General features: G+C 43.8%; 1 protein-coding gene across 3 annotated transcripts in view; it reads right to left on the bottom strand.

Moving 5' to 3' along the window:
* Positions 1–13926: 13926 nt before the first annotated feature.
* The window catches only part of LRMDA (leucine rich melanocyte differentiation associated), a 738096-nt gene continuing 731556 nt past the window's right edge, over positions 13927–20466 (bottom strand). For 2 of the 3 annotated variants that reach the window (XM_053388138.1, XM_053388141.1), the window contains one exon: positions 13927–16515. In XM_053388138.1, coding sequence (XP_053244113.1) covers positions 16436–16515 — 80 coding nt within the window. In that variant the 3' untranslated portion in view covers positions 13927–16435. The remainder of the gene's footprint in view (positions 16516–20466) is intronic. The other variant, XM_053388139.1, reaches the window with a different exon arrangement.

Here is a 20466-nt window from a genome sequence, read left to right as displayed (position 1 = left end):
CTCTGTATTTGTTCCCTGTCCTGCTAAGTGGTGCATGCTTGGGAATTGCTGGACATTCAAGTCCTGCTGCCTCTCTGCCACATGCCCACACGTCCATTCCTGTCAAATCAGCTTTGCACTTAGTTTCTTTGCCTTGGTGTCAATTCAGCAGAACACAAGCCTGAAGCTGTTCTTTTCATTTATCTTAACTCTCTAGCCCATTCACCTACCCTTCTGAAATTTTACAGCTTACTTTCCTAGGGGCATCTCTGCAATGTATGCCGCATTCATATTAAAATCATTACGCACAAAAACTACAGGGAGGGAAGTCAATCGCTTTTAGTTCTCCCTCAAAAAATCTATTTTAAAACTGCCTAGCAACAACAACATCAAAATCCACCCTACATCTATCCTTCTGAATTTTGGCAGGTTTCTTGCCAAAGGGCACCTCTATGATATGTACTATTTTCACACAAATTGCCCAGAAGAAAAAAATAGGGGAGATGAAGTAATCCTTCGTTTAGTCACTCACAAATTGCAAAGCCCTTGCAGTACATCCACTGCAGCTGATCCTTCTGAAGGGAATACCATGCCTGCACATTTCTCAAAGTCTGCCAGAAAAATAAAGAAATAAAGAAACAAAAAGTTACATGGATACCCCCCTCTTTTTTGTCAAAACGTACACCAGCCAATACTGCAGCTGGCAAGGGATGGAGCTCTTCCAGTGGGATTAATCCACTGAGAGGGGGTGCAGAAAAGGGCCTTCTTATGGTGTCCATACTGTGAAACCTCCCCCCCCGCCCCAACTTGAGATGGTGTCAACCAAACTGAGCTTCCATCACTAAGTTAACATATATCGGGGGTGGGGGGACGTTCAGAATTCTGTATTTTAGTGTGGAAATACACATAAAATGCATGCAAAATGTGTACAATTTAAGTGCAAAATTCTAATGTGCTTTAAACAATATAGTCCACAAAGCATGGGGCAGAATAGACCTATGATTGCACATATGGGAAACATACACAGAACAGAAATAGGCTAATTTCCCCATTCCCAATTCAAACCAGATTGGTGAAAGGTGTCATAATACTGTCTCCTAATGAGTCACTCCATTAAGGAAACAAATATCTACCATCTAGGAACGGAGGAAGAATTTGTTCCAGTCCAACGCTTCTGGACTTGCTTATGGGGATCAAATCACAACTTCTCTGAATTTTAGAATGTGACTTCGGTGAACGAAAAGTGCTTGCAAATTGTATATCTTATGGGAAAGGCATTGAAACACTTTGAAATATGCGTGCTTTCATGGAGAAAATGAGTATTTTGGCTACAACTGTGTACAAAATGCATACCATTTCATTGTGGACTCTTTGGGCGTCGTTTCAAAAAGTCTACACAAAATGGGGCAGACCTGGGCTTGAGCACCAGTGAGACTGAAACTGGATCGAATAAAGCTGCTCTTTCCATCCCTACAACCAACCACTCTGGAATATTTACGAACAGTTTCCTTAACAAAGGACTGCTAATGCAACAGCCTTTAATACCAGCTTCACAGAAGCACTGTATTCAAAGGTAATATACTAATTGCGAGAGAGGGATGATGCTGTCCTACTTCGCTGCAGACTTCTTGGAAGTTCCTTGGTAGAACAGGATGCTTGACTTTACACACACTGATCTGATCCAGCCAGGGTCTTCCTTTGTCCATTTGGGCTGGGTGGGATGGATCAAAAGAAGTCTACAGTGATTTTGTGTAATAACATATCCAGCAATTGCTTCTCCTTGCCAAGTACTGAGACTTTCAATAGCAGCCATCCCTGAGAGCCCATTGCTGCGTATCTGCAGAGCTGCCTATTCTTTTACCCTTAAACGAAACATTTTGCTCAAAATGTTAATTCTGCCAAGTGTGGGGGACACACCTACCATGTTGTCTGTGTTTTGTATACCAAATTGTTCCACGTTAGTGTATGGGTAGGAGGGAGAGTGTCCAGAAATGTTAAGGAATTCATGTGTAGCCGAGTTCTGCACATCAGTTTTGAATGCAGCACATAACAAAGGTCAGAGATAGCCTGGCGCTGTGTTTTGTGTGGTGCATCTGTTCTATGAGAAAATGTGCCCAAGTTTCTTTTTTTTAAAAAACCAAACAAAACAAAAACATTGCTGTAAAAGCCTGGTTACTGCTGAATATATTTCTAAATGACAAGGTTTATTTGGCTGCCTTTTGATATGTTTAGGGGAAACTTGGGCTGACAGTTAGAGGAGGCAGGAAGAGGGGACCGCAGCAACTTCCACCCAAACAGAAAATGTCAGCTCTTCCCTCGCAAGGATGCAGAAGCATCCTGATGAAAAAAAGAGCAGACGTTTAAAAGTTTCTGACATGTGTCACGAACGCAGCCATTGAGCCAGTCCTGCTGATGTGGCTCAAGATGACAGCATCCGAGCCACTGAAGCTGGCTGCGGGACATTCAAAGTTTGGTGTGTGTCACATCGAATCCTTGTCATGTCACACTGGAAAGATGGGGGGGGGGAAGAGAAAAGACAAATGGACGCAGGCAACAGCAATAGTTCAGAAACTTAAAACAACACGCTCCCCACTCGTCTAATTGATATTATGAAGCAGCCATAACATTGGACCAGCCACCCAACATCTGAGTTCATAGAAGGTCAGGGTGGATTTTTCTTTTCGGATTAATTCCTGCAAGACACAGACAGTAATTTGTCAAGTTCTTGACCCAAGCACATCTCCTCTGCATTCCAGAAAGGATATTTTCAAGCAAGAGATGGTCCTTGAAACCATTGCCCCAGCTGCTCCCGAGGTGTCTCTAAGGAAACCACATGTGTTCACTCCAGATGGTCACCTGACCCCTAGTGACCTAGACTGGATGTCAGTCATACAAAGGATTTGGATTGTTTTGTTTGAGTATCTTCTCTTCCTCCACAGCAGTTGTGATCGGGATGCAGCCTTAATACTTGGGAACTTTTGTTGCAGTAGATTGGGGAGACCTGTGCTTTCCCAGAGCTGACTTTGTGCCCAGATTTATAAACAGTAGCTGTGAGAGACCAGTGGAAGCCAACTCTTAGGGGTTGAGGTCCCTTTGCCCCTCCATAAAATATTTGAGGGGCTCAGGACCCCCACAAGGGTGCTGGGCGTTGCCATTCAAATGGGGTGTGTGTGTTATGCAGGGCAGGGCTTACTCCCCCCCCCAATATTTTATTAAAGTTGGCACCCCGCTTAGGACCAAAGAGCAGGGTGTGATTTGCAAACAACAACACACCAATCGGGGATCCCAGAAAAGCACAGATGGAAGTGAGAGTACCTGTCAGAGACCCCAAAAGGCTGCCATTGCTGTGAAAATGGGGTGAAGAGTGAGGGTAATATAGATCTGCATCATACTCTAACAATCTGCAGAGCTAAAGGAAGGGGAAAGAGGGGACATGGGACTAAAAACATCAAGGTCACTGTTGGAAGGGATCACAAGGGTCATCTAGTCCAACCGCCACCCCCCCGCAAATCAGGAATCTTTTTGCCCAATGTGGGGCTCAAACCGTGACCCTGAGATTTAGAGTCTCATGCTCAACCGACTGAGCTATCCAGTTGCCCAGTTGCTCAAGGAGACTTGGAAGAAGCAGAGAGGTATCAATGTGAAATTAGGAAGAGTGATAAAATGCCTGAGGCAGCATAGAAATGCAACAATCTACAAGTAATGCAAAGGTGTGCATGTACTGCAGCTTCTGACTCTGATGAAACATTTCCAATTTCCAACAGGTTAGACCATGTGCCAAGAGAAATGTAGCTAGAGAAGGGGAGCCTGAAAGAAAAAAGTTTGGCAGGAGAAGGTTCATGTGAAGCAAACGTCATGTGTTCTTTTTGCTGTGCCAACATCATGACAGTACTTTATAGAAAATAATTTTGTATGCCATAAACAGATCTAAATAGCTCCCTCCCCAATAAATTGCTTTCATTGCACATATTACTGAAAAGCCCCAATTCAGAAGAGGTGATGGGGTATCCAAAGAATTATAGTTAATAGTTATTCACTTGTCATTGATTTCTGCAATCGAGGGTGTGCTCTCTGTCTACCTTCCAGTTTAATATGAGCAGCACATTTTTTTTAAATCTAATGGCCTTGGAGGTGAAATTCTGTGGATTTAATTTTAGCATTTTCCAAATACAATCAGACTGTGATAATGTGACTCCTCTGGCAAGTGGCATTTTTACAAAAATCCCTCTTATTAAAAAGTCAGTAGCACCTACAGGCTATGAGGCTGGTTTCCACTTAAATCATTTGGCTACCTAGACAGAGTGATAAATCAAGCACAAGGCAGGGTCTTATAGATTTGCCTTATATGTGCTAAACCAAGCTTTGAGAGAAGGGCACAGGGACATGACAGTGGGATGGTGTAAATGGGGAGAGAGAGTGTACAGAAAACAGAAATCTCCCCCTCAAACGCAGATAAATGTTTTAGTTTGTTCCTTTTCTTTCCTTATTTGCTGTTGAACATTTTTACTAGCGCAGTTAAAGACACAGCCCCCCTCTCAGCCTTAAATGTGTTGCCATTTAGCAGAGGAGACCCTGAAGGAAAATTATTTTCAGATCCAAGAGAATAGGAATTGTTCATGATAAAAGCTTTGGGGATTATTATTTAAGCAAGGAACACAAGTATTTCCCCCTTCCCAAACTAAGTGCAGGCTTTGTTTCATTTGCACCCGGTATCCTGTCCCTAATTCTGTGTTACAAGTAGACTTATTTTGGGATCTGACCCCAACCTAATGAAGTCAGCTTCCTGCAAGCCAAACATCCAGCTGCTCCTAAACAGTGGACTAAGAAACAGTGCTAAATTCCATCAAAAATAAAATGTAATCTGAGATGGATTCCTCAGATTTGTGGGATTGACTTCCATATCAAAGGCTGGATGAATCTACTGGTTGCTGGTGAGTTATGTGGCCTGCCTAGTAATAATAAGCAAGTTGAGTCATGGAGCAGCTTAGAGATGTCTCCATGTCATGCTAGGCCTCATCAGCCATGGACTTTAGCATTCATTGTGGTGCCAGATTAGCAATGTCATTACCAACCCAGTCCCTTTGAGTGGTATGCCTAGAGAGTCTCCTGTAGCCTAGGAGTACCCCTCAGCTGCTGCACGCACAGATGCCCCCAGTACTGATCATATCATTGCTTCTCAGGTAGGGTTGCCATATGTCCAGAATTTCCCGGACATATCTGGAATACTGCAGCTGCAAGCAGTGTCCAGGCGGAAATTGGTGAAATCTCCAGGATAATCTGGACGTATGGCAGCCCATGTTGGCAGCGTCCTTTTTGCTGATTTCCCTCAGAAATAGCTCAGAAACGTCCAGTGTCCCTGTGCTGTGCTAGGTAGGCTTCTTTGTGCCTGCCCAATGGCTTGCGGAATCCATTCTGCTTTCAAGATCCAGTCCAATTTATTCTGGAGCAAAATAATCTGAAGTGAAACTAGGGAGTGGGGTGTCCTCTGTCTCTTCTGTGAACTAGTGGAGGCTTGACTATTATCATGGCAGGTTGCTACAACTCAACATGGACCTACCCTGCAACACTGGGTGGCGGCGGGGGGCGGGGAGACTCACATAACTTGTTTCAACAAATGACCACCCCACCACACACACAAAAATAGCTGATCAGTTTTATAGCATTTCTTCATTAGCTACCACTGAAACCTGCTGGTGATGACAATGACCACACACACATACCCCCACCAATTATGCATATGCTTTTTGTGCTCTGGATTAGAATGTTTATGATGGTTGTACAGCTACTTGTATTTCCAAATGGGACAAGGGTTTGCACTGCAGACAACGAAGCTAAGAGATTCTCTGTGTAATGCGAACAGAAAATGTAAGATGGTGTCAGGTCTATATGCCAATGGACGGAGACATGGGCAACTGACAAGCATGCCTGTTTGGCAATGTAAGGCTAAGTCCCTAGCACAAAATCCTTTCTGACACCAACTGTATGGGGCTGAAGGTAGCTCAGTCCCCCCAAAGTATGTGGGAATGGGGCTAAGCTCCTCCCCACCCCAATCATGAGGGGCCGGGTCCCACCAGGCCTCCAATCATAGTCCCTAGTGCCCCATAGTGCTTCCTGTTCTCTTCATAATAATTTACCTAAGCCCAAGGAATTGAGGCCATGACACCCCTTGTGTCTAGATGACCAGGCTGGTGCCAATACCTGAGCAAACTTAGGGTTAATCCCTGCCTGCTTGGTGGACAAAATAAAACCCAAGGGAGGAGGAGTGAAAGTGCGCAAACCAAGTGTGAGTGGCTGCCTAGCAACTACTACATAGCTTCCAGTGTTAGCTTCACTCGCAGGATGGAATGTTCTGGAAGGTATGACTAGGACAGTGGCTGACAGTGATGCTGCCAGATCCTTGATGTCATAATCTGGCCTCAGAATTGTCCTCAGCACTGTTCCCGCAAGGCCGGTGACAACGTTCCCGCACTCAAAAGAAGGGTCTGTTTTAGGACACAGAGGCCACAAACTCATCAGGCATCACATATTACTTTAGAACTCAGGTGCCCTCATTTTTTATCCTCCCTTGCCATCGTATAAATGGAAGAAAAGCACTGGCTGGCAAAAAAAGAAGAGCGCCACAACTGAAAGAAATACGGCTCCACACAAGGCAGACCCAGAATTCACTGCAGCGGGGGGTCAGAGGGCTAAATAAAGCAGCTAGGTTATTAAAGAAGGCTAGGGTGAATTTATGATCCCTCACTAGCATGTGCAGCTCTGGGCAATAGGATAAGGACAACCGGATCACCAAAGCTTCAAGGGTTCTACCTCCCTCATCTCATGAATCAGAGTGAGCAGCCTGGAGGCAGGAGATGAGAAATGGCAAGAGCAATAATCTCAGGGAATGGAAGAAAATCCTTGAGTTTGTCATTCTTGATGCGCATTACATCACACCAGCAAACTGCTTATTTCTTATGGGCATGGGGTCATTTCGTGATCTCTCATACGCCTGCCTAGTGCCTTGATGACAGGAAGAAAGGAGCCACCGCGCAGACTGTTTACAAAAGGAATACATGAATATAAACACAAAGACGACCTGTATGTCTACACATGTGTACACACACACACACACACACACACACACACACTGCTTTGACCTCTAGGCACCCATCCTCCCCCCCCAAAAAAACCCACACTCATGAAAACACACACATTTTTAAAAAATAGTGGGTAGAAAGGGAAATGATGCTATAAACGTGGAAAAATCCCAAAGCTCATGCAACCCCAAATGTGTATTTCGTTATTTGTTTTGCTTATGTCCCATCTGTCTGTATCTGTACTAGATCTGAAATTGTTTTACATATGAAATTGCTTTAATTGTTCTGATTAGTGAAATTGTATTTTTGTATTGTTTTTGCATATGAAAGTGTTTCTCTCTCCTCATTGTTTTTATATATGAAATTTTGTAAAAACATAAATTGGTGATTATGTTTTCTATTGTGAAATCGCTTCAGGATATATTATGGGAAGTGATTCATAAACAGAATTCAGGAAATAAGCATACTGAAAGTGACTTAGAAAATAATAATAAAAAAAACAAAAAACTGATTTGAAGCTGTGTACCCACAACATTATGCACAATGCAAAGCTATCCTAAAGTTTCTAGATAAACAGTGATGTTCAGTGTGGTAGCATTGGAACTAGAGATGCTAGAGAAATAGTGATGTTCAGTGTGCCAGCATCAGTTCAAACTAGCATCAATCCAAAAGGAAAACTAAACCACATTTACTTCACAGTTAATCAGGGGTGTGTGTATTGAAGGAGCCATTGTGCATGTGTGGATATCAGCCTCACGAACAGGACTTGAAGGGTGTGTTTTCCTGTTGGGAAACCAGACAGGTAATGTGCATTGGGTAAAGACATCCTAGCCCCTTTCTGGTGCATACAACAGCATGCAAATGCAACTTGAAACATGGGGAGTGGCCTTACTGCATTCTAAGCTGCTAAGGTGTCCAAGCATCAAAAATGACAGAGGGAAGAGGCATGGCCAAGCAGGGAGCTACTTGAAAACAAATTTGGGGGAGTGGGGACTCAGTAAAGACCCTCTGGGGAGATGGAGTCCATCTGCAATCTACCACTCAAAGGGGGCCAATTCTATTTACGTTAGCCAGTCAGGATAACCAGAGAGTGTGGACAGGGAAGGGCCAGTGCCAGCATCCGCCCCGCCCCAATATTGGGAGTTTCCCCTGAAACCATAGGAACTTAGGGGCTCCATTAGTTTCTGTGGGTGTGTAGTGGGGGGGGGAGCTTTGGGGACAAAACCAGAAGCTGGAGGCTGAAAGCCTTCATCCTACAATTTCACCTCTTCCCAAGGACCCTTTCCCACCCAATAAGACTCCATTAGTTCTCACAGTGGCATAAAAAAGAAGTAGTTTGGGAGAAAAATCTGCTGATACAGATGCAGTTGCAGAAGTAAATGCACCTCTAATTCTGCATGAGGACTCTCAAGTCAGTTTGTTCAGTTTGTATCTTTTTTCTTTCTTTTTATAGGGCTGGCCGGATTTGCATTTCCTGAACTAACACACAGATCACACCACTGTTCTCCTTCAGTAATTGTACATTTTCCAAATTTTGGAGCATTGTTTTCAAATGGAAATTATATGTATACCAAAATACATATAAAATGTGTATTTTTAATGTTATAATGTGTACAGAAATGCATCCTTTGGCACAACGTGCATATAATGATGCTATTTTAGGATACGGTGGTTGGCTCCTTGCGATCAGGAGTCTAAGAGTTCGTGTGTTAAACTCTCCTTCCACAGGGAAAGGCTGATCTTTCAGCTTTAACTGTGAGCTACTTTGTGGATGTAACAGGAAGAAGCTCTAAGTCCACAAATGGCTGACTCAGGTTTAGAGTTTCCAGTTGCACCTCGAAGTCATCACTATGGTAAAGGGATTTATTTTGTGTGAATAAACAGCTTGCCTCCTTTTGGTGCACCATGGAGACCAGCCGACTATATATGTCCTCATTGTAAAGGGAGGTGTTGTTCCAAGCTAGGCCCTTACATCTCGGCTATTTCCCTGAGGTGTTGTAAAAATAATTGTGTTAGAGCACAGAGGAAGGGGTGGGGAGGGGGGACACTCCAAGCTAATGAAAGCAGGTCTTTCCAAAGGTGTCTGTGCTTTTTAAAAAATTTTTGTTGCCCTCCTCACCAGCCATGATCATCTCAAGTCAGTTAAAGAATGAGAAACATCCAGGCCCTGCTTCACTGGGGCAGGAGTGTGGAATATTAGGTAGAGATTTAAAAAATAACAAGTGAGGTGGAAGGTGATCTCTCTCTCTCCTCCTATCAAACTCAAGATGGGTGAGCTGAATGCATCTGCCTTGCAGATAAGCCTGCCTTACAGAAGAAGGAACAAAAACACATTTTCCTCAAACAATTTTGCCTTGGTCACATTTTGACAAAGCCCATGGAGGGAGGGGAGGGGCCAGGGGGAAGTATATTGTTCATTTATTATTAGATTTGTATCCTGCCTTTCTTCCCAAAGGAACCCAGGTTCAGCAAACAACCACTGATAAAACACATTAAGAACATCTTCAAAAATTCCAATACAGATGCAGACTGGGGGAAATCTCAACTTAGAAGGCTTGTTGAAAGAGGAAAGGTCTTCAGTAGGTTCCAAAAAGACAACAGAGATGGCACCTGTTGGATATTCAAGGGGAGGGAATTCCTACATTGTGTGGATAAGATGGTGTCTTCAAAAGGCCCTCACTTTCAGAGTGCAATGATCAACGGGGTATTTAAAGGGTGAAATTATATTTTCAGGTATCCTGGCAGTACAAGGTTGTATACACCAAAATTGGCACCTTGAACTTAGCCTGGTAGCTAACTGGTAGCAAGTGTAATTATTTCAAACAGTGGGGTAATTTGCCAGCAGTATCCTACCCAGGGAGCATTTGGGTGGCAGCTTCTGGGCCAACATCAAGGGCAGCCCCACACAGAGCACATTGCAGTAATCCATCCCAGAGGTTACCAGCTCATGCACAACAGTGTTCAGGCTATCCCAGTCCAAAAACAAGTGTAGCTGCCTCACCAGTCCAAGCTGGTGTCTAAAAGTTTTTGGTATCACTTTTATAAGGGTGAGGATTATGGCAAAAGGATCGTGGAGAGCTTGCATGGTGGTGTACACAAGGGCATGCATATTGCATCCTTGGGCAGATGCTGGGACCCACTGCTGCTGACCACAGCATCTTCCCAGTTTATGGATCCTGGGCATGCTAAAATGAAGCACTGAACATGTGGGAACTACCCATGGTTAAGTTCCCCTCTCCCAAATGCCTGATGTTTTCAAGCCTTGTAGAACAGCTGTTAGTCTCAGCTAACACTGCGGGGGCTAATAGCCAGTGATGCTTTTGTTTTGTTTTGTTTTTAGAGCGGGGGGTTGGAAATGTCCACTCAAGCCAGGATTTGGGAATCAGAAAGGCATTCCATTATGATGTAATTCTTCTGATTCACTTGGACTTGTATGTGACATTGGAAGGGCCCCAATTAAGACGACAGTGTCTCCAAGCAAGGTTGAGAGGTATCAGCTTGAAGGTTTGCATAGTCTGTTGGGGTGGGAGGTGGGGGTTGGCCAAAAGCACATTTTTTTCTACTTAGAAGTGTGGTGGGTGAAGCTGCTTGCCTCAGCGTCTTGGAGTTTAATTTCAACCCTTAAAAGTGTGCCAAGAGTTAATAGCCTTAAAAGTCACAAAGTATAACTGGCCATCCTTTTGTGAAAACGCCATAAATGCCGCAGCAGTCAGAATGACTTCACAGCAGTACAATAGGTGCCTTCATGGCGATCTGAATCCTGCTGCTTTATAGTTTGCAGCAGCCACACTCAGGCTCTTATTCCTTGGCAATTTCCCTAAGCTAAATAAGTCTGTGTTCTGCCAAGGAGCTGACACTTGGTGTAGCTGAGACATCCAGCTCTTTCAGGAGAAAGATTAGGCTACAAATCAAAGTCAGAGCCAGCCACCTAAAAGGGCTGCAGAAAATGACCAACTTTGTATGCAAAAATGTGGCTTGGGGGTGTTGTTGTTATTGCACTCATGTGCCAAGTACCCTGGGCTGCGTGCACAGCATTGGGAATGTTGCAGCACGGGGCAACTAAAAATGATCAAGAGTTTGAAGCACCTCTATAAGGAAGGACAATATTAAAAATAATAGGCCCAATTCTAGTCCACTTTACTCTGCTCCAGAGTTTCAGGTTCCCTTTCTCTTTTGTGATCTTGCTGTCCTGTAACAATAACTGCGTGGAACTGTTTCGAGATACTTTGCTAGCTTTCTTGAAACCATTTTGACTTACCTTGAATTTCCATTTTCTTTTTTGATGTTTCACCTGAAGAGAAACCTCTGAATTCAGCCTCAGGCATGGTACTTGGCCCTGATGCTTTGTGACTTAAAAAGAAAAGCAAAAAAAGATAAAGAAACATACACAGAGACTGCACAGAGTCTAATGCCTTAGCATAGGGTGGAATATATATCAGAAGGTTTTTTTTGTTTTGTTTTAAGTCCTCAGAGCAGATTATTTAACCAGTTTCATTTTGTTAATGACTCAGTGGCCGCCAAGGCAAGGCTTTGAATGGGACAAATGGCCTGCTATAGCGATACTACTAGCCTTCCCTGAGAGACCAGGCATAATTGGTTATGCAGAGGTCCTGGGAACACAATCTAAGAATAATTCTCCATGGGCCAGCTGAATCTGAAAGAATTGAGGAAGTGACAGTTTCACAGGGAAGCAAAGGCTATAAACACTGCCACTCTTTCACAAACCAGATAAGTGTCAGAAATATTCCCCTCACCCTTCAGCACAGGAATGTGCTAAGTACACAACAGGGAACCAAAGGGAAACGGGGAGGGGAAGTGGGGGTAGGAGGGCATTTTTCCAATGGAAAATTGTGGGTAAAAAGGAAGGGGGGCACGTTCAGGGTTTAGAAAAAAAGCCTTATTCTGGGATTGAAATGTATCATCCAAACTGACCATGACGGGATGAATCACCTTCTCTGGTGTACTTTACCTGCACAATTTGTTTTGGCAGTGAAAAGCACTACCACCTAACCACTGGAACCCCAATCCAGACAGTCAGTGTTTTGCCATTTAAAGAAATAGAATTAAACACACAGAGTGTTGTGCAAGCTGTTGGCATTCACGTGGTTTCACCACTCCTCTCCAATTTCTCATCTACCATTGGGATAATATTATTCACCAAAGCAATTCACAATTAAACAGAAACAGCCCCATGCATACACTGAAAAACCCTGCAATTGGAGTTTCCAATGGCACTAGCAGAGGTCACAACAGAAACATCAAATGCGTGACACAAGGGAAGCATGATTCCTAATTGGTCCGTTAAGAATTGATTAAGTGGGTGTCCAAGGTTAATTGTTATTAAACTGGTCGATTATGATTTGGCAAGGAAGGCCTGGAGGTTCCAGTGTGCTTCTCATTTCTACAGGAGAAGAACGGGGGCCTGAGAGGGCCCCACAGCAACTGGGGCTCCTCCTGACCTAGATGGGCACGCTCCCTGCTCTGCCACATTCCAGGGCAGCACAAGAGAGTCTTGTCTGGGTTGGAAAGGATGCAAGTTGTAGGGAGGCTTCTTATGCTTCTACATAAAACACAGGCATCCAAGGGTCGTAGAGGACATGTGTGAAATATCTGAGGCCTCTCAGCCACCTGCGCTCCTCCTCCAAGCCTGAAAATACTTACTCCTCCAAGTAAGTAATGCAAAGTGTGTGGGGGGGAGCAGGGGGTCCTGCTCAGATTGGGAAGAGTTGCTACTGCTGCCTCCCAGTGGCATGCCCACAGCAAAATTCTTCCTTTTCCTGCCAACAGCGCCTGCTGGGCTGGATGCAGCTTTACCCAGCTATGCCCACAAAAGACAGTTGGAACAATGCTGTCGCAAGCTAGTTTGGTGTTGACTCAAAGAATCATGGGGCATAAAAATGAAGGCTGCCCAGCTCTGGCAGCCACTTGGTCTCTTCCAGCAAGTGAAGGTAGAGGCAGGGGGGCTACAACCAGTGGCAGAGGAAGGGAGTGCGGGCCGCCCCAGGTGTCATCACTGAGGGGGGTGACAAAATGACAAAAATATGAGGGTTTTTTAAAAAAGGGCTCACGAAACTTTTTAGTTCAGTCAAAAAACGTAACGAAACATGACTGGCACTGGGCGCCACACTGCGGGGGCTGGCAGATACTGCGGGGCCTGCAGTGTGCCCAAGCCACACGTCTCTCCTGGGAATGACATGGTAGCTTGGGCGCCTGCAGGCTCAGCACTGCCTGAAACGGCAGCGTGGGACTTGCGTCTGCCCTCCGCCTCTCCCTCAGCCGCCCTACAGCTAAGGGGGAGGCAGTGGAAATGCTCCATGCAGTATGCCCTGCCCCCATGGGCGGCTCACCCCACTCCCGGCTGCAGGACGCGCGCGCCGCCCCTGGCACCCGAGCAGCTAGCTACGCTGCTGGCTACAACAGGCAGAGAGGCAGGATCCTGCAGGCATCAGCCTCAGTGGGCCCTGCCATTTACCCACCATGCCGGGGGCTGAGAACAGGCTTGAATAGCAACAGAACCTTTGCATGCTATTTTATTGTTTCTTAGCAAGGAAACTGTATATATGTACTGATTTTTAGTCTACTGCAGCCAAACAAAATAAAATAAAAAGGTATGCCAGACTTTGTGTAGCTGAAGCGTTATATAATTATGCTGATTTTAATTAAAGTTGCTATATGAAACATTGAAAAAGCAAACAAACAAACCTCAAAACAAATTAGGCTGGGAATAATACCACGCTCTGGTCACAATGCATTCTCAAAATACTTCTGCCTCCAAAGGGTGAAAAGGCATTTCTGAGAATGATACATATGGTTTTGACATAACAACATACCATTGCAGTGGGAGAGGGGGAAAAACACCAAAGTCATGTGGTCAGTTTGCAAGTGCATTTTATTGTTTGAGGCAGGGTTAAAAAGTCCTTGATGTAGACAAGAAGAGATATCCAACCAGACTGAATGTGACACAAGGTGATTTCAAACACCCCTGCTTTGAACTCCACTGCCATGGTCAAAACATGTACTTACGATTCAAAACAGCCAGTCAAATGTAAATCTGTACAGCTCGCGGTTGTTTTGGGAAAATGGGTTCAAGTTCCCCAAAAAACTTTTTTTTTTGCATGTGTTAATGTCATACCAATTACCCTCAGGCCTCTAATTTTAAGCCTTTTGGGTCACGATTCAGTTTAATAAACAATTAATAGTTCCTGAAAATGGATTCCTCTTTTTGACCCACTGTAAAGCAATTCCTTTGCAGTCAACTCGTGGTGTAGAATTCTCACGTTGATATTCTTCTACATTTTCATATATACATATATGTATGTATTAAAATGCAGACAGAACATGATACCGGAATGGTCACAATCCTGATATACACTCAGGAATGTAACTGCAGGACTCACACACTTGCACCCAAAATATAGGACTTTTTAAAAACTTAAATTGGCTCCCAATGTTAAACCTGGATTCAGTCTTTCTCTTGACCTATTGCTATGTGAACGTGGAAATGGAGCTCAACGGCACTTTCTGTATGTATGCAGATATAGATAGATAGGTCTGGTTAGTTAAGGTGTAGCCAAAATGCTGCCCTGTGGAAATGGTTGGATTTGAACTCCTGACTATTTGTCAGGGATTATGAGAACTGGAGTCCAACAAACATCTGGAATAAGTCAAGATCTGCTGACTATCCTGGGTGAGATGCTCTATGACTTTGTGTGGTATAAATGACTGCTATTGAAAATATGGTAATCAGCTAGTGACCTGGTTTAGTATTTGCAAACACTGCTTCCCCCCTCCACATACAAAAGTTAATATATGGGTGGATAAGACCACCCTTCTCATAAGGCCATGTGATCTGCCTTTCCACACTGTGAGCATGTCCTCAACCTAGAATGTGAATGGGGTTCGGAACCAGATGTTACAAGGCTGCCACTGAAAACAGCAGCCCAAGACCTTATCTGCCTCTCCTCTCCACTAGTAATGTCAAGACATACGAAGCATACAATGTGAACGTCCGTCATACTTCCCTGCAAGGAGCACTGGTGGAGAAGGGAAACCCAAAACATGATCACGGTTTGTACTGCTAGGGGTTACAGAGGCAGGAGAAAGGGGCAAGAGATCTGACCTGGCTGTTTTCAGTTTCAAACACATGTCTACTGTAATGGCTACTTTCAGCCTGAGACCGCTAACCCATTTCACAGAAGACTTTGTGGTCCCTCAGATGGTAATAGCTTTCATTACACAAACATGAGTTGGTTTTATATTTAGGGGATTTTATATCTATCCAAAAAAACAGAATATGAAACAATCCTTTCAGAAAACACGTTAAAAAGTTTTAGTTCACAAAAAGGCAAGAGGTGTGGTTTGCTCCATTTGGATCTATGCTGATGAGTAGTTAATAAAAGGGCTGTCAATACTGCTTAAGGACATACAGATACATCTTTTGTGGTTCTGATTTCCACAAGTTAAGGTTAGGGGAGAGGACTTTGGCTCTTTTGTCCCTTCTCCTTTCCCAAAATTAATCCGGATCAGCAGTTTTTGTTGCTGTTTCCCTGCTCTTTCCATTCCTGCACTTTTACCTCCAAACCTCCTCTTTGCAAAAAAACACACACAACAACTATGAAACCAACTCCTGCCCAAGGAGCTTGTAATTAATATTAACACTTCCGCATGTTATCAAGTAATTTCCACCACCCCTCCAGCATTTGAAATTAAATCACATTTCTGACAGCTTTTGTTATTTCCCCCAATAAAGAAACACAAAGCCACATACGGCATGGCTGCATTGTTTGTGCATCTACCATAAACACTTAATTCCTGAGAAAAAATAAAGGCAGGTAAGGAGGGGGTGCTCTTTGAAATTTCAAGCAGCAGCCAGGTTAACTGTTGTGGTTTATGTGTATGTGTGTGTGTGTGCACGCGCACTCTCTCTCTCACACACACGCACAGTCACACACAGAGCTTTCTTACTCAACAGGCAAGCTGTAGATAAAACAGGGCTGGTTTTGTTAAAAGCAGCTGAGCATGCTCAGTGAGGCCCCAGGTGTGACCTTTGCTCTTCTGCAAGCAGCAATTGGGCCAGGCAATCCATCATGGTGTTCTTCCTGTCAGGCCTGGTGCTTCGCTGCAGCTGTCTGTCACACTGGTGGATGGGACCAGCTTAGAGGCAATCATGTCAATCTCTATGTGACTACTCAAGCTAAAGCAGAAGGATGATTTTGACAGGTCTGGCAAAGTCAGCAGAAGGTACTGGAGGACTTTGGTTTACACAAGCTTTTTTTTTTTAACCCCTTTTAAAGATGTGGATGAAGTTTGTGCTTTTGTGTGTGTATGTGTGTGTGATGTGTGTGGCTAACGTGGATGGTTTTGCTGATGCGGAGTTCGCCTCAGAGCTGGTCGTCACGGATGAACCGGTTGCCTTCAGATTGCTTCCCGTAGTAGACATAGCGGCATTTCCCTAGGACACCTGCAGCAGAAGAGAAACGAAAAGGTTAGCGCTTAGTGCATTGGTGTAATGGTTGCATGTGCAAGGAGATGGGGGCAGGAAAAGGTAAAGCTAGGAATTCCGTTCCGTAAAAAGTACTGTATAAAAATAAGACACCCATCCATGTGACGATGAGAACAAAAAACTCCACTCATATATTATGCAAAGAAAGTTTAATGCCTCCCTCATCTCCCCCCTCATTTTGTCTTCCTCTCCTTCCCTCTCTCCCCCCGCCCCTCATTAACTACAACCAAAAATGTCTCAAACTGACTGTAATTGATTGATATTAAAGATGCCAAGACTTAAAAACAGAGATACTGAATGTACTTTTGTTACCTATGGAGAATCTTTCAGTAAACTGCTATATGCTTAACAGCTCTCAAGGTGGAGGAAGAAGCTATTGGCCTGGATTGGACTAAACTCCCCAAACTTTTATATATATGTGGGTTGGGGAGCAAAACTGGGTCTTTCTGCCCTGCCCACTGTGGATATCTGTCCTGCAGGGAGTTCGAAAGCTTAGGATCAACAGCCCCTGACCCCCCCCCCAAAGGCTCCCTTCAAATATACTTAGCACACATGGCTTGAACTTACACCATTGAACTCAATGGGAGACTTACTATTGAGTCAACATGTGTAGGTGCACACTAGAAATACATTTTAAAATAAGTATTTTTGGAAGAGTATGATTTGAAATGCAAATTTTTATTTTACAATTACACTTATCTACTTATTTAACTGCATTTAAAAAAAATAAATAAATCATATTAATGCATGAAATTGGAAAAGACGTATGGGTGAATGGAGTAAAAGTGTCAGGACCAAGAAAAAGACTGATTTACCCATTCCTCAGCCATTTCCTAGGAGTCAGCATCTACGGAAAACCAGGCTTTTATCTTCTAGAATGTCATTTTCCCATGAACACTGTGGATATCATTACCCCTTTTCATAAGGCTGAATGTGCTTTCAGATTCTAAGTATCAAAATTTAAAGACCACGAAGTGTGTTTTTTATTAGCAATAGTTTTGTTTTGTTTAATTAGCAACATTCCTCAGACTCCTTTGGCAGACGGCACTGATAAAAGCCCTCTGCGAGGGCTGCCATGTTTCTCAGAAATTGGGACTAAGGCTGTTTATGGAAATCCTGGTGAGAGAGTGCTCTTTGATGAATGCCGGAGACTGCAGCTAGGTGTCAGCGCTTAGAAAATGAGGCAAGGACATGAGGTATTAATATTGTCAATGATCTCTTGACAGGAAAACAGATACTGCATTCACCATCAGATTTTAAATAGACATCAAGTGCGTTAATGACAAAAGGGCAGGCTTCAAACAAAGGGGGCTATCTGGCGGTGTGCTGAGCGAGTCTTTGGGCTGGCAATAACCTGATCTGAAAAGACACTGTCATGGCTACAGACAGGCCTGGAATTGTGTGCGGTGACAGAAAACAGAGATGCTGACAGAGATACCGGTGCCATATTATGCCACGTATATTCTAACACTGTCTCCAGCCCTAACGAAACCTGACATCCTTTCCTATCACTTATAGTATTCTCTGTGGTTCCTGCAGAAGATTTCTCCCCAGACATCATTACAAACTCCACTGTAGTTTTAAAGTTCCTGGCAGGCCTGTTCTGTCATGGAGGTTGGGTCCTAGAGGCCTAAGGATAACCTCAGTCAATCTAAATTTGGAGTTTGCCGCAGAAGTGCTCTCATTTTCACTGAGATCTCAGCTACTTGAGGTGATCTGAACGCTAAAGTGTGAGGAGCTGTCACCTTGAATAAAATCCTTAAAGTAAAGGGGCTCAGTTCCTGGGATGTTCAGCAAAGATGTCGGACAGTCTGGCAGCAAGAAATGAAATCCAGCTGCTGCTGCTCGCCTGGGGATAAAGGTGCTTGGGCTAGTGACAGTTAAAGTCAGCTGATTTTGTTTTATTTTGTTTTATTTTTTGAACTCCTGCAGCCTACAATTGTTTAAATTAACGAAGTGTTGTCTCCACCGAGAGTCCCTACCAAGACGCACAGCTGCGATTCGATTGCCGGGCGTATTGTGTACACACTTCTGCTCAGAGGGTCCTGATAAAAGCACAGTTGAAAATGGTGCCACGAGACTTTATTTTTATCATGAAGGTTATTTGTAAAACAATAGGCGTCCTTATAATTTAAATGAGGTGACAGTGATTCACCCCTTCTTCCCACATACACATACAAAAGCATTTTTCTCTCTCTCCCCTCCCTTAAACACACACACACACACACACACACACACACACACACACAGCAACTGCAGAGAACTGTGAAAATTATAGGGGGCTGTGGGCTATAGTCAGAGCATTTCATGATCAGATACAGCATATGTGGATTAGGGAAGCCAACCGCTTCTGTCTCTGTAGGGGATATAGCTCCCCTACCCCAGCATGCTGTGTACGTGTTTGTGCGCCCACAATTTGTTCATTTGGTTGCACCTTCAGAAAATAATTCCAAAAACACGTGTTTAAAAAAAGAGAGGGAATGAGACCCCCACCCTATTTAGTGGCATTTTTAATTAAAGTATCCAGCGCTGGTCATAATAAGCTAAGGATATTTCCAATGCATCAGGAGCCGTGAGCTCCCTGATCAGGCTCTTGAAAAATGACAACATGAGGTCTCTTGAGGGATCATCTTCCCCCAAATGAGGCTCCTAATTTTTCTTAAGTAGCCGCTTCCACCATCACCATAAGATGTTAAAACTATAATTATGAAAAAATTGCATTGGGAAGATTCATTTTTAAATACACCCTTTATCTTTTAAATGTTTTCCCTCTGCGGAATGGATGTTCTAATTATAACGGCTAAGTAACAATCTTGCAATCGCTCGCATGCACTGAGAGATCGGTCTCACTTGAACACTACATTGTAATGTCAGCACGATAGACCTTCCAGAGCTGGGGTTGGGAGGAGGGAGGTCCAATTATCACCATAAATAAAGACACACATGCATACTAAAGCAAGTTTTTTTTTTTAAAAAGCATTGGGTGTGATTTGCTCAGAACTCTTGGATAGCTAGGTTACAATATACACATTTTTCAAGATGTGAGACTCAATTTTGTAAATTTATTTTCTTGACTAGTTGGGAGTGAAAAGGTCATGGTATACAGATACTCGTTTATGTGTATGTATATATATGTGTGTGTGTGTGTGTGTGTGTGTGTGTGTAATGTTTAGGAGGGGATTCCGCCTTACCTTACTTAAACTTATAAAGCAGTTAAGGGTTTTTCATTCCTCCTCACCAGCAAATTGTTAACTTTAACAATGTCACAGTGATGCAAGGCTCTCTCCTCAGCTTACCACAGTCTGTGCACTGCATTACAAGACTCTTTCCACAGCTTCCCACCAGCCACACTTCCTGGTGAGCTCTGCTAAGGTAAGTGGCAACCCCTTCCCACCAAAATCAAATAGATTTCGCTCTCCACCCACCTTGGGTGGAAGTAGGTTGGTGATTTTGCGAAAAGACACCTGCATTCCGCAACAGAGCAGAGTAAAATACCCAAGTTGCTGCTTATTTCCGAGGAACTGGGAGGGAAATTTCAGCCAAGTTCTTCCCTTCTGCCAAGGATAATCTAGTGAAATAGAACATTTTAGAGCATGGCAACATCGCCTCCTGTACAGACAAGAGCAAGCGCCTCAGTGCAAGCAGCTGGTACAGACAAGAACAGCAGCAAATCACACCTCACCACCATGGCTGCAAGAGAGGCCTAGAGGTGGGGTGGGTGGCGGGAAGAAAGAGGTGAGATTGGAGTCAGCAGGGAACGCATGTTGGTAAAATCTGCAATGAAGATTATAGGAGGAGAAACATGTGAAGTTTCCAAACCAGGCCAGGAGAAGCTGCAATAATGCTCAGTTTAAACTATCAGTCAAGCTGATGTGTGATTAAATTCGGTCTGGTGTAAATGTACTTCAG

This window comes from Podarcis raffonei, chromosome 5 (assembly GCF_027172205.1).
Source record: "Podarcis raffonei isolate rPodRaf1 chromosome 5, rPodRaf1.pri, whole genome shotgun sequence".
In the NCBI taxonomy this organism is placed as follows: Eukaryota; Metazoa; Chordata; class Lepidosauria; order Squamata; family Lacertidae; genus Podarcis; species Podarcis raffonei.
The sequence above is the reverse complement of the archived record's forward strand: the minus strand, read 5'-3'. Positions and strand labels throughout refer to the sequence as shown.